This window comes from Cuculus canorus, chromosome 2 (assembly GCF_017976375.1).
Source record: "Cuculus canorus isolate bCucCan1 chromosome 2, bCucCan1.pri, whole genome shotgun sequence".
NCBI classification, from domain to species: Eukaryota; Metazoa; Chordata; class Aves; order Cuculiformes; family Cuculidae; genus Cuculus; species Cuculus canorus.
Window position 1 is genome coordinate 142,859,768 of NC_071402.1, and position 13,797 is coordinate 142,873,564.

Genomic DNA, 13,797 nt, shown 5'->3' on the forward strand with positions numbered 1-13,797 from the left:
GCAGTGCCGGTGACCGGGCGGGTGAATGGACGGAGCGGGGCGAGGTGGCCTCGGAGCCCCCCGACTGGGCAACCAGGGACAGACCCCGGCCCGGCGGGGTCTCGCCTGCCTCCCTCCTCCCTTTTAGAGCTTGCAATCCCACCTGGGCTGCAGGAGAGGCGGACACGTCGGGTACTTCGATAAGACTCCGTGTTCCTACGGGGAACCCGCTGGGTGCAAGGGGGAGTTTAGATTGCATTCTAAATCCACGTTGGGAGGGGAAATGGAGCGGTTGTTTTCCTCCTGTCCCAGTTTCGCCTCCGGGACCTGCTGACTTCCCCGGGGCTGGCAGCGCGGCTCCGCGGGCTCTCCGACCCGGGGGTTGCGGGGAGCATCCCGGGGGCGCCCCCCGGGACCCCTCTGCCGAGCCCGGGGGCGGCGGGAGCAGCAGGCGCCGCCCCGGCACCGGCGCTGTCTCCGTACGGCCCGGCCCGACGGGGCCCCCGCCGGTGGCCGCGAGCTGTGCGGGGCCGGGGGGCACCGGGGGCTCGGCAGGGCCGTCCCTTCCCCGCGCCTCGGCGGGGAGTTTCTCGGCTCTTCGCGTTCCGCTGGGCTGGGGGCGCTTTCCCCTAGATCCAGGGACCGGTGTCCCAGCCCCCACCCCCACCCCCCCCCCACCCCCGCCGGGCACGGCTGCACCGAGGCTCGGAAAAAAATCCTTTCCGTCCTCTCGGCTCTCGGCTGCCGTCCGTGGAGTGGAGGAGGCGCGGGGCACCTCGCTCGTCTTCACCCCCCAGCGCCCGCCGCCCCTACTGCTCGTGTCTTCCCCGAGACCTGCCCCCCCGCCGCCTCTTCGGTGCACAGCGCAGGACACGCGCCCCGGGGGCGCCCACGGCAGCGGCTCCCACCCACGCGTGCCCGGGGCGCCCCCGCCCCCTCGCCTGCCGCCGCCTGGCGCAGCCGCGCGCACTTGCACACCCGCACACTCACACTCACGCACACTCGCTCCGGCCGCCCGGGCTGCAGCTCGCCGCTCCTCGCCCGCCCCGCCATGGCAAGCCCCGGCTCCGGCTTCTGGCCCTTCGGGGCCGAGGAGGGCTCGGCGGCCGCCGAGAGCCCCGGCACAGGTAGGGAAGGGGCGCGGAGCCGCGGCGGCGCTGCCGGGGCGCCGGAGCCCCCTTGGCGGGACCGACGGCGGCTCCCGGGAAGCGCTGCCGGGGGTCGGACGAGGCGCTCCCGGCCCTGGCCCGTCCCCACGGACCCTCAGCTCCGTTTTCTCTTACAGCCAGAGCCTGGTGCCAGGTTGCCCAGAAGTTCACGGGAGGGATCGGAAACAAACTGTGCGGTAAGGGCAGAGGCGGCCGCGGGCGCTGCCGCGGGGCGGGGGGCGGTGGGACGGGGGCTGATGCCGCGGTGCTGAGACCGTGTGTCCCTGTCAAGCCCTGCTCTACGGAGATGCCGAGAAGCCCGTGGACCCCGGCGCCAGGGCAGCCCCGGGGGCAGCGGAGCCGCGGCCGGCCTGCACCTGCGACAAAAAGCCTTGCGGATGCCAGAAAGCGGAGGTGAATTACGCCTTTCTGCACTCAACAGGTAACGGCGCTCCCAGACCGCGCCGCATCCCTAAAAACAGCAAAAACCGGGGGTTCGGTGGGAATGGGCGCTGCGGTGCGGGGGCTCCGCGGGACTCCCACCCCCACCTCCTGCCCTCTGCTCAGAAGGGTCCAACCCCAACCCCGAACGAAAATCGAGACCGCGGAGAGGAAAAAAAAAAAAAAAGCAATAAAACGCCGACGCGCTGGAGCCTGCAGGTTGCTCTTCCCGAGGAATACTGACAGCAGCGACCTTCTCGTTGAAGTCCCTGCGATGTAGTTGAGGTTTGAGGGGAGGAGGGAGAAAGAGCGTTCTCTTACTGGTTTCTTTTAATTCAAGGTATTTACGCACTTCATCTTTTCTGACCTTGGAGGTAGCGGCTCCGCAACTGAAGAGCCCCCCGAGAAAGGCGCTGCCCAGAAACGCTTCCGTTGGAGTGGGGCGAGGGGCGCAGAGCCCCGCTGCTCCCCGTCTGAACTATCCCGGGTTACCCCGAGTTAGGGGGGGTCCGCTGCGGCTCGGCTCTGCCCGAGCCATCGCGCTCCGATTTAAACAAAAGGGGTCAGTGCGTGCGCTGAGACACCGCGCAGCACCGCCGCGGAAAAAGGCATAAAATCATCAACAAGTTACTTGCAGTTGATAGTCACAATGGAGGTATTTAGTTCCAAGGCGAATGGGAGTTTTAGGGTGCTTCTTGTAGCGTTTGGTTCCCAGTCTTTCTTGTTCATGAGATTCGTTTATTTTTTCTTGTTTCCCTGCTCCCCTTCATTGTCTTAAACATTGATCTGAAATACACCATGGGCAAAATTTGCTGGTTTAGGTGGGAAATTAAAACGTCACTGTAGCTCTCAGAACATTCCGTAAAATACAGTCTTACCATTATGCTTATTAAATGAAAACAAAATCTATTCTTATTGAACACAATGAAAAGATTTTCTGAATGTAAGTGGGAGAAGCCTTTGTCCAAAATCTGTGTATAGGGTCATAAAACGAAGTTAACTTCTAATTTCTCCATTCCTAGATCTTCTGCCGGCATGCAACGGAGAAATAACAACCATGTCTTTCCTACAAGACGTTGTGGACATTTTACTTCAGTATGTGGTGAAAAGTTTTGATAGGTCTACGAAAGTTATTGATTTCCATTACCCAAATGAGTTGCTCCAGGAATATAACTGGGAACTGGCAGAGCAGCCACAGACCTTGGAAGAAATTTTATTGAACTGCAGAACAACTCTGAAGTATGCAATTAAAACAGGTAATAGAAATGCTCATTTTCTACCCTGTATGGTCTCATCCATTGATTAAAGGTGTCATTTCATTTTATCTTGAAACGTTAAAGCTTGGAGCAGTGGCTGTGCTTTGTCAGTTCCAAGCAATTTCTAGCCAAGACAGAAGCCGTTTTTCTAAATGATAAAATACTCCAGCAGCCCCGTCTCCGCGGCTGGCAGTGCAGCGTCGCACGCCCTTTTCGATGTAAAAGTAACGCTTCTCGGGGTCGGAGTTGCCGAGTGTGCCGCTAAGCAGCCTTTTCCGCACCTTGCGACTTTCCTGCCCTCGTTTCCAGCCGTTCCCAGGCGGCGGCCCGGGGGTCGCTCCCTGCGGAGCGGGGCGCGCCGGGCTCGGGCTGGGAGGCAGCAGGAGGGCGGCCCTGCAGAGGGGCAGAGGCACCAGCCCGGTTAACAGCCGAAATCGCAATAAACCTCCTGTACGCGGGCCTCTGAGCTGGTGTTTGCCGTGCCTCTGCGCTCACCTGCAGGGCGTAAAAATAGGAGAATTTAACAGAACTGCCCATGGGAGCGTTGAGGGTTTTTCCCGACTTTAGGCAGTGAAAACAAAGCCCGAATTGTTTTGATAGCCTTTTGTTGTTGTTTGTCACAAGCAGGGCAGGGACGAGTTGCCGGGGTGGGGAGGAAGGGGGGGGAAGGAGGAGGAGGGGAGGTACCTTAAATAAACGGCGGCGGACAAAAAGCGGAGCTGCAATTACGGCTGGGCTGGAGAAATAATGTGGAGTGCGGGGAGCTCTTAGTGGGAATTTAAATTGCCGAGAAATTGCTTAAAAATAAATGCGTGGCAATTACTGAAGAAGACAAAGGCTGGTTTGTGGCTGGAGGTGGAAGGAAAACGGGGTTTGTCACCTTTTGGGAGCAAAACAGAGTGATCGCAGTAAAGCTTGTGGGGGATCTGCGTAATCCTCGTTCCGAGGTGGAAATGGCCGGCTGAATGGTTTTAGCGCGCGAGTCGAGTGCTGTCAAAACGCCTGTTAAATATTGGAATAAATACTTAGATAAACGATGTCCACGGGAGAAAAGTCGATGAGTCCAGTGATGCATGTGATGTGCCTGGGTAGGGCATAGGGAACGCATTTTCACTGAATGCTATGAAACACAGGATCTACCAATCTAGGAAATTAAAAAATAGGGCTTCTTAATTGTTAATTTTTTTTTCTTATAGCTTGTTTCACATAATAGACGTATTTCATTTTGTGTATCTAAAAATGACCTTATAAAACAATGTTGCCGTTTGTCTTTATCTCCATAAATATGTCAAGCTTTCCCGTCTTGGCATTTCTTATTTGTTTCCATGAAAGTCATGTTTTAATAGTCCGAGGACTGGTGCTGGGGGTTGTGTGAGATGTAGCGGCATGGTGGGGTTCGTCCAGGGGACTGGGGGTTGCGGAGGTGCCTCGCTCGGCTGCCACCGCTCCTCAGCATCCCAGGAGGCCTCCCCAGCCTGAAGGGCTCACGAAACATGTGGGATTTACCCCCGGAGCCCTTTGGCATGTGTTTCAGAGCAAAACACTTGAATTACCCCGAGAGAAAGGACAATGGGGCGAGGTTTCTGGTGGGGAGGGGTCTGCCTCTGCTCCTGCTGCAGGAGCCCTTCAGACACGGACCTTCCTCGGCTGGGAGAGTGGGGGGCTGGGCTGAGTTTGACTGCAGGGGCCAGAGAGGCAGACTGGAAAATAAATTGTATTGCTTAGATTAGCCTCACAGCTGGATCCCCGAGTCCCAGCACTGATTTCCAGTTGAGATTCGAGGAGCCGAATGTCTGATTTTATGGCTGAGGGGTGGGTGTGGGATGCTCCCAGCTGTTGCCCATGTGCTGCAGCTCTCTGGGGTGCCGGGCAGAGCCGCACTTTGCTTTCTGCCCTCTTACCAGCTCCAAGCATCCACCCCAGTGAGAATTTCATCTCAGAGAATATAAAAGGCAGCATTTGCAAATGTAAGGAAAGATAGATGTGAAATTCTCGCAGGGAAAATTGAGATGTGAGCAGAGAAGTGACGTGGGAAAAAAATGGCTTGCAAACCCCAGGAAGGGTGCGAGGAGGTGGCACTGGTCCAGCCTTGTTCCTCACAGGTCCTGGTGAAGATAGCAGGCTATACATGCTGTGAGAAAGGCCAAACATGGTGCCCCTGAGTGTACCTTCATCTGTGCTGTCCGGCTTTGCCTGGCCCTTGTCTTCGCTTCCCTGTTGAGGCTGCGAAGGCTGCGTGTTAATGCTAGGGCATATCTGTGTCTGAAATCAAGTGCAAGCAGGAGTATGTTTGTGAGGAGGTGTGGGGTGAAGGCATGTCCTCCATGGGGAAAGCCTGTCCCTGACTGTCCTAGTGCCTCAGCTCTGGCTCTTGCCCATCATCTCCTGAATCACTCCAGAATGTGCATAAACATGTTGTATATTGCTAAACCAACCAGAAAGCCGTAATCTGTTTTCATATTTCCCCTTTCCTTGCACCCTGTCACTCCAGTCACCTCTTTGTTCGGTGACAACCATGACAGAGGATGTGTGTTTCAGACAGACGCTCCCTGGGTAGTGATTTTTGAGCATCTTTTGCAAACTCTTCTTACATGGCTGGTGGCACCTGTATTTTAAAGCAAAGCCACAGTTTTCTTGGCCATCTAGCTGAGGGAGAGCTCACTTACGTATTAGGGTGTCGCATGGATAGATAAACCCTTGCGGCTGAGGCTGAGATCAGAATGGGGCATGACATTTGCCACCATCACAGTTGCATGTTGAAGCCCCATTGCAGTAGAGAAGGGCACTGAGTGGAGGGGGCTGTTTTAGAGGTGTGGGCGCTGATGCTCTGCCAGCTGCAACTGCCCCTGCTTTCCCTCTGTATTAAGATCCCCGTAGAAGCACAACATTGTTTTCTCGCCTCGCTTCTCGGCTCTACAGCTGCCATGACCCCTGCATGCAGCCAGCCCCGTCTTGCAGCGATTCGCAAAGCAAGAGGCGTGCTGTGAGGTTTCCTTGAAGAAACAAGCAGTGACAACAGGGCTGTTGCCTGGGGCTGGGTATGGGGCTGACGGAGAGCCGCCAAGACACTGCAGCTGCAAATACGTATTCTGCTGTTCCCCAGCTTTTCAGTGTGGATTTATTTCCAAAGTGGGAATTTATCTGGCTTTTTCAAGCCTTCCTATGGCCCAGATTTACCAAATGCTTTCTGCTTCTGATTTTCTGTTGCTTCCCAGCTGAATTTGGGAACCCACTCAGAGCCTGGCTGTGCGATTGAACCCAAACCATAAATACTGAAATCTCTCTGTAAAACCCACTGTCAGAGGAGGTGCAGTCCTCTGAAGGCAGAGCTTCTGGCGTGGGATCGCCGTGGCTTTAGCAGTGGTGGTAGGATGCATGCTCCAGGCCCACCTACCCTGCTTTGGTGTGTGCAGGGATGGGGCCGGATCCTGCTCATCCTGCTGGATCTCAGTCTCTCAATGGCTGAGGGGCTTTGGCCACCTGTCTTGGGCAGTGTGCAGACCAGGGGAAAGTGGCAGTTCCTATCTCATGAGGAGATCATAAACGCGATCAGGCTGGATGGCAGTAGCATGGGGCTTGTCTCAGGTTAGGGTGCAGGGAGCTGGATTTTGCGTGTGTGTGTCCCCCAGCTCCTTGTCCCCTGATTTGGTCTGCCTGCACAGCCTGATTACTGTGCCTTTGTGTGTGCAAGGTGGGAGCTAGGGAGCAGTTCCCTATGTTATTCTGCCAGCAGTGTGTCCGTGCCTGATAAGAGACCTCTGGAGACAGAAGATAAGCTTTCTTGTGGTGCTGGGTCTGCATTTCTTCCATCATCTTGCTTTATCTTTTGTTTCCTATGATGGCAATAACAGCACGTCATCTGCAGGTCAGGACAGGTGTTTTCCAAGCAGAGACTGCTGTCCTTTGAGTCGACGGCGTTTAAGTAATTGTAGACCGTCTGTAATTTGTATCAGTAATTATGCCAATTAACAGGGGCTTGCGGGGAACAACTAGTAAAAAATGAGTTTTAATGGTTCTTGGGTTTAATGGCTCCAGGCACGTTTTTGAGAAAAATGTCTGACAGGATTTTAGAAAAAATTATGAGCCAATTAGTTTATCCAGGTAAATGGACTCTGAGCTCACAGAGTATATTCTTGTGCATTGTTCTGCTAGGACAGCAGTGCTGGTTTTCATGAGGTTTGTTTAAAATCACAATTGCGAGCCACCAGGCTATTTGTAATGGCACTGTGACGGGGAAGAAATGACAAGGACCGCCACCTTCCCTGCCATCTTCATACAATCATGAGCTTTTGAGTCATGTGCAGAGCAGTCACCAAAATGTTCCATTTTCTCATTTCACCCTGTCTATTATAATCATTAGCCATTCATCACTGATGTTCTGTGTACCGGCGAGCTCTTCAGATGGTGTCTTGTGCCTGCCTTTCAAACCTAGCCAGGCAAAAACACATCCAGTAACAACATGTGACACACTAACGGGAGCAAACAGCTATTTTTGTAAAGTAGCAATGTGCTGGTTTTCGAGGCGTATTGAGAGAATAATAGGCAATGTTGGAATTCATTATTCTGCGTTCAGTGTAATTACTCTGATTTTACTGAATTTGAAATGAGAAAGAAGAGAAATCCTGCCTTTTCCAAGGCGTGTATTTATTGCTGTTTGCATTGTTTCATACCTTGAAAGCACTTCCTTCTCTATAGGAATAGAGAGGTAAATATACAGTTCAGTGCTGAATAGTTTCATTGAGAGTCATCAGCCTATTGATAACATTTTCCATCTTATGCAGGGCACCCTAGATATTTTAATCAACTTTCAACTGGATTGGACATGGTTGGATTGGCAGCAGACTGGCTGACGTCAGCAGCAAATACTAATATGTAAGTAGCAGGGGTTTTTCTAGTATTTAATAGGATTTTACAGTTATAGTCTCAAATATTAGCTGTTGTAGCTGAAAAGAAATCCTTCTCTATTAAGGTTGTTGGGAAAAAAATTGTCTGATTTTTAAATGGTTGCTACAGCTTTTTACATGAAGGCTTTCAACATTTGTCCTGTAGACTGTGTTTTATAAGATTTCATTATACTAATATGGTGTTGGTTTTGTTACCCCTCCAAAAAATATACAGAAAAATATTTTAGCGTTTTGCATGCGTAAATGTGTAAAATGAAAGGTGTGCTAAGTGAACGGTTGCATTCATTTAGAGGGGTTATGTACAATCCATACTCAGAGCAGTTAGAGCCATTGTTTTCTGAAAGAGACACAGAATTTCAAGTGTGGTTTGTTTTTTTTTTACTTCGGGACTGGGAAGCATTTTTGTGCACTTGCTTAGCTTGTGCACTTTCTTCTCACCTAGGATGGGACAGCTAACGTGTGCTCTAGACATGCATATAGGTTTTTGCAAGGGAAAAAGCAGCTCTTGAATACAGGGCAAAGCTTTGTGCCTAGAAGAGGTGGGTGAAATTTGTTTCACTAAAATGGGTGGAAATAGTACCAAGTGCTCTCAGTATTTCTCTTTCCAGACATTTTACATCAAATCAGAGGGAAGACTATCAAAAGTTTTGTAAAACAGAACTCTACCCAGTGCAAGATAGAATATATTGTGGCTATAATGTATTGTAATATTGGAAAAAGATGTGTTAGTGTTGTAGATGAAAGCATTAAATATGGACATTACTACATTTCAGGTTCACCTATGAAATTGCTCCAGTGTTTGTACTTTTGGAATATGTCACACTAAGGAAAATGAGAGAGATGATTGGCTGGCCAGGGGGCTGTGGCGATGGGATATTTTCACCTGGTACATGATATTTCATGCTTTCTTTATTTTTCAGACTATGCTATATGACATCACCTGTAGTTAAAGAGTAAACATAATTAAATGTGCATGTTCAAGAGGACGCTTGCTTATAACCACCAGTGACCTCTTTGAGATAAAGTGTTGCATGTTTATGAATTTTAGGGATGTAATTATGAGGGTCTGTTTGCATAAATTGCGCTGTATTATGAGCGGCTGTAATGGCACATGGGAAACGTAATCAGAGGAGACATTTGCCTTGTAGTTTTGCTTTGCCTTCACTTTTTATGGATTACATGAAATACAAAGATTGTTGTATTAATAATGTAGGGAAGAAACACAGCAATGCTCTCCATCACTGCAGGGGAAATTAGAGCAAAAAGGGAAAGATGTAGCATCGCTTTAAGTAATTTCAGGGGAGCCAGTATGATCCTGCCAACATTACAATACGCAGTTAGCTTTCCTTGTGCAAGCTGGCCTGTTGAGCTCACTGGGGGTGCTTGGGTGTCTGCTTAATCTGAGTGCTTAAAGGCTCAGAAACCTGGTTCCTTCAGGGCAAGTCAATAAGGCAAAAAATGAGTGTGGTTAACTGTAGAGAAATCATTGACTCTGACAAACACTACATTGTTGAGACTTCTTTTTTTTATCATTCCACTTAGTTTTTTGGTTTATATTTTGTGTCACCTCCTGTCTTACTGTCACCTCTGGAATTTCACTGCTAGAAACTGTCGCATATCAATTTCACCAAACAGCAAAAAGATCAAGAGTTTACTTTGAGCATAGCATTTTGGCCTGTCAAAAGAGAACAGACTGATAGCTGGTGGGAGGAAGCCCTCCTGGAAAGAAAGTTCTCCCTACTGGAGAGGGAAAGAGATTTTGAACTGTTGAGCAAAGGAAACCCCTCAGTGATAACAGCCGAGGGTGGTGAGCTCTCTGAGTGCATGAATGGTGAAGTTCATGCTGTTCATGCTGTGCAGATGAGGCAAGGCTCGTCTTCAGCTTCTCACATCTCGAAGCACATGGAGGAGGTGGTGCAGGAGTCTTGTCCTGGGCCTTTCCACACAGGTGGAGAAAAAGATGAGAAGAATTTACATTACTTCTTGTTGTGTTCTTATTTAAAACCACTGAGCAAAAGTACCGACAGCTTTTACTTCAGTGCTTAGAGGTCATGACCTCCGTCACACAGAGCAGCTTCTAAACGTGTGTCACAAGCTCAGGACCCAAGCAAATGATTTGCAAACTGGGCAGTGGTTGATTACTGGCCTGACTCAGTACAACGTGGGCATTGATTCCTCACCTTGAAAGCTTGAGCTGCAATAACCCGGGGCCTGAAAGGGGAGAGAAGAGCAATAGCAATGCTGCTCAGCCAGATCTGGTGGGCAGAGCCTGGGTGCAGGCAGCAGCTGAGGGCGAAAGGCTCAGTGAGTGTACCAGATCTGCCTGAAACTGGCACACTATGGTTGAGGTGATGTGAGTCAGGAAAGATGAATGTCTCAGGAGGAATTACCCTCTCTCCCATGTCAGTGAGAGGTTCCTGGCTGGCATGGGTGTTGCTGCTGTGTTATGTGTCACCTGCTGCAGCTGAAACGTGCATGGGGAAGGGCTCTTTGACACACATGTACCTGTGCTGGCCATTTGCAGTGCTCTCTCATCCTTTCTGTCTCTGCAATTTCTGTTTTCTGCAGACTGCATCTTTCTAATTCAGTCTCTTAAGGCAGCAATGCCCACTGTGAGGGTTCTGCTCTTTTAGGCAGTAATCAAAATAGTCTTTATGCTGTCTTCTCATTTCAAACCATCATGGTTTCAGCTGAAGACCTTACTCTTGTGAAAAAAAAATTTTCTTTCTGCGTTTGCTGGAATTACATATACAGTATCAATATATGCAAAGCATAGAGGCCTGATTAGATTCTCCAAATTCTGTAGGTGTGTTTAGTTACCTGCAGTTAACTGTGGATGTAAACACAGCTGCAAAATTAAAGGCAGAATGCAGACTTATTAATAAGATTAAGGTTAAGTGGCTGGTAATAAATACTAATAGGAAAGCCTGATATTGAAGAAACTTAATGTTTCAGTCTTGATTGACACTGAGCCTATGACTTTGGACAAGATGAGCCAAATTTCTTCAACTTGACCATCTTATTTCAGTCACCTAAATCATCAACAGCAGCCAATACATGACATCTGCATTTTTTAGGGAAAGGTACCCACTCATTTCTTCTTAATCTCTCCATTTCTTGTTTTGTCATATGTGACAAGAGGTGTAGAAATATGGTCATACTTCTCAAGATAGCTGAAAGTGAAAGAAAAAGCCTGATCTTCACTGAGTCCCATGCCGGTGATGCTATCCCTCTGTGGTTTTTTCCCTTGGATTCACAGGAGGACCAGTAGTGTCAGGGAAAGCCCAGAGCAGAGGCAGTCTCACTGCAAAAGCAAAGCTAGGACACTGAGTATAAATTAAGGGCACAGTTTCTGTGTGCTGTGGAACAGTATATATATCCCCTGTGGCATAAATACAAGTCTTACAAAAGTCAGAACTATGTTAAATTTACCAGCACGTATACTGTGCTGGTGTAACATGATGTAATGTTGCTGCTTTCAGCAGAGCTACCTTGATCTGCTTAAAGGATATATTTTATTTTGTCTCACTTTGGCTGTCCAAGTATTGGGTATCTACCCTGGGGTAGTCACAGGAGCTCCCATATATACAAAGGAAAGGGGTGGATGTGCTTGCAGAGTAAGTCATCCCACCAACCAAAAGCAGCTACCATAGAATGAGCTGAACCGTCTCCTGGAAGTGCATGTCTTGTGCTCTTCATTTGCAGGTGGATCAAAGTTGGATTAGCTGAACTCTACCTCAGCTGCACTCTGATCTGTTTGTTTAAAAGCCTAAAACCAGGATCAACATACACCTTTGCTTTATATAAATATGTATGCATAAAAAAATCAGCATATACTCAATCTGTATATATAGAGAGAATATATATACAGGATAAAAGTGATGGAATTTATGCATACGTGTCTGTGTGTGTTTATGTGCATACATATGTAAAAGTACTCAGACTCTGCCTCAGGTTCTGCATTATAGTCCCACAGTGCTCATGCAGCATTAATGTATAACCAAATGTTCAACTGTAGATGGAGAGGCCCATTTGGTAAAAATCTCAGCAGGGAAAAATAAAGTGCTTGTTTTTAATTTATGCATTGATAATTGAAATATTGGAATAGCGTACTGCAGAACTGTTGTTTTGTACTCATCTTGAAGTGGATAAAATGTCCATCTTGAAATGGGTATTTGAAGTCAATGAGTCAGTGGTTTTAAGGGTATTTCCCCTTGCTACCATTAGAGGACAAGTGAAAAGATTTGTTAGTATGATCATTTTTCCTTTCTCTTCCCTGCCCTCACACCAGTTATTCAGGAGATTATTGAGAAATGCTATGTGGGTTTCCTCAGGGCCAGAGTATGAAACACCACCCTAATCTGGGAGGGGAGAGCACAGTTTAGGTTGGAGTCAGAAGCCACTTAGGAAGTTGCCTTGTGGTGGCTTTGGCTTGGAAGGTGAAACAGAGAGGGGATTATGTGTTGATGGTAGATGGAAAGATAATATGGGGGACTAAAGGAGAAATTGTAACAAAAGTGAGGATGAAAGGCAACCCCCATATTTTTTTTCAGCAGTACTTCTGGCATAAATTGTTAGGTGTAGTAGATCCTGTTATTATGCAACCGAACCATGAGGAGTATCAGGAAGAAGAGTCTGCCCTTAGGCAGAAACATTAACATGATAGTTAGAAAAACTGTAAGAAAAAAATGTAGCAAGACTTGTCATTTGTTCTGCAATAATATTACAATGCATAGAAAAAGTAACAGTATATTACTGTGGACTCCAGGTGGTGCCATATCTAACATGTATGCTATGTTGATTGCACGTTTCAAGATGTTCCCAGAAGTTAAAGAAAAAGGAATGGCAGCTATTCCCAGACTGGTTGCCTTCACATCAGAACATGTATGTGTTTCTGTTTTTTCCTATCTGTTACTTTTGCTTGTATGATTGTATGATGAAGAAAATATGTGAATGGGAATTTGTAGCTGTCTTCATTTGTGTTATTTCTTCACTGGGAATAAAAAAATGGGGAGAGACTGGCTTTTTGATACATACAAAGATGAGCTGTGCTGTAAAACAGCTTTTTTTCTTGGGCTGAAAGTAAGGGAGAGCACAATCTCGATGCCACTGCTATTTTTTTTTGCGCTCGCTTGTGTGTATATAATTGTTGATGTTAATGGTAAGGACTGCATCAAATAGTGGGAGCTTAGCATCTGGCTTCTGCACTTCCTGCCAGGAGTGTCTTTTGTTCAGGTTACTCTGAAGAGTACAGAAAATCACCGTGAATCAAAATGTTTCTAGCTGAAATGACTTCTGCTGTTATTTAATGAGCAGAATTAAATGAGGGTGATAACATAGGTGAAGACACCTCTGTGTGGGTACAGCAGAGCAGCAGTACCGTGGGGAACTGGACTTTGCTGTGGGTTTTCTGTCTGTGAGTAAATGCTTCAGCACACCAGGGTTTGTCGTAGGCACTGGCAGGATCTGGCAGTGCAAGAGGGGAGGGGAGGTGGGCATGGGAGAAATCAGAGTGGTCGTCATGGGAGAAATGCAGTGTTCTGCTCTTTGAACAACTGTGCAGAAGTTTCTGTCTGTATTGTGGGGTTGTTTGGGGTTTATGGTCATTTAAACCTCCTTGCATATTATAAAGAAGAATGCCCGTGCAGGAAGAAGAGGAAGAGAAAGGGTTATAGCCAGGGGGGACTGTGAACTCTCTTCATGTTTCGTGGTCCCCTTCTAAATTTCTCTTCAGCTATTTGGGCTTGGTCAGAAATTACTCTTTCATGGCTGGGGCTCAGCAAGATGCCACATTAGGTGACAACATCTTCCTGGCTACTTTTTTTGACTTGTAAGAGAGCATGTTTATGTGTGGAGAGTAAATTGTCCTAAAAACTGATCAGACTTGGCTTTGAGGAAATCCCTCTGAGGATGCCATTCATGGCAATAGGATGAGATGCGATACACGACTGTGGTCTCTGCTTTGCAAAATAATTGTCCCCAAATCAGTCAGAGAGAAGGATAGTCAACAAATGAGTAGCAACTCTCCAAAGTTGGCTGTACATCTAGAAATGTATTATTCATGTGTAA

The 13,797-nt window shown here is 48.2% G+C and overlaps 1 protein-coding gene across 2 annotated transcripts in view; it reads left to right on the forward strand.

Annotated features, from left to right (window-relative positions):
* Positions 1-798: 798 nt before the first annotated feature.
* GAD2 (glutamate decarboxylase 2) overlaps positions 799-13,797 on the forward strand; it is a 40,356-nt gene continuing 27,357 nt past the window's right edge. Inside the window, exons 1-7 of one of the 2 annotated variants that reach the window (XM_054059994.1) lie at positions 799-1,106; positions 1,265-1,324; positions 1,420-1,569; positions 2,591-2,824; positions 7,606-7,696; positions 8,502-8,614; positions 12,497-12,612. In XM_054059994.1, coding sequence (XP_053915969.1) covers positions 1,031-1,106; positions 1,265-1,324; positions 1,420-1,569; positions 2,591-2,824; positions 7,606-7,696; positions 8,502-8,614; positions 12,497-12,612 — 840 coding nt within the window. In that variant the 5' untranslated portion in view covers positions 799-1,030. Of the gene's footprint in view, positions 1,107-1,264; positions 1,325-1,419; positions 1,570-1,765; positions 1,909-2,590; positions 2,825-7,605; positions 7,697-8,501; positions 8,615-12,496; positions 12,613-13,797 lie in introns of those variants that run through there. The other variant, XM_054059996.1, reaches the window with a different exon arrangement.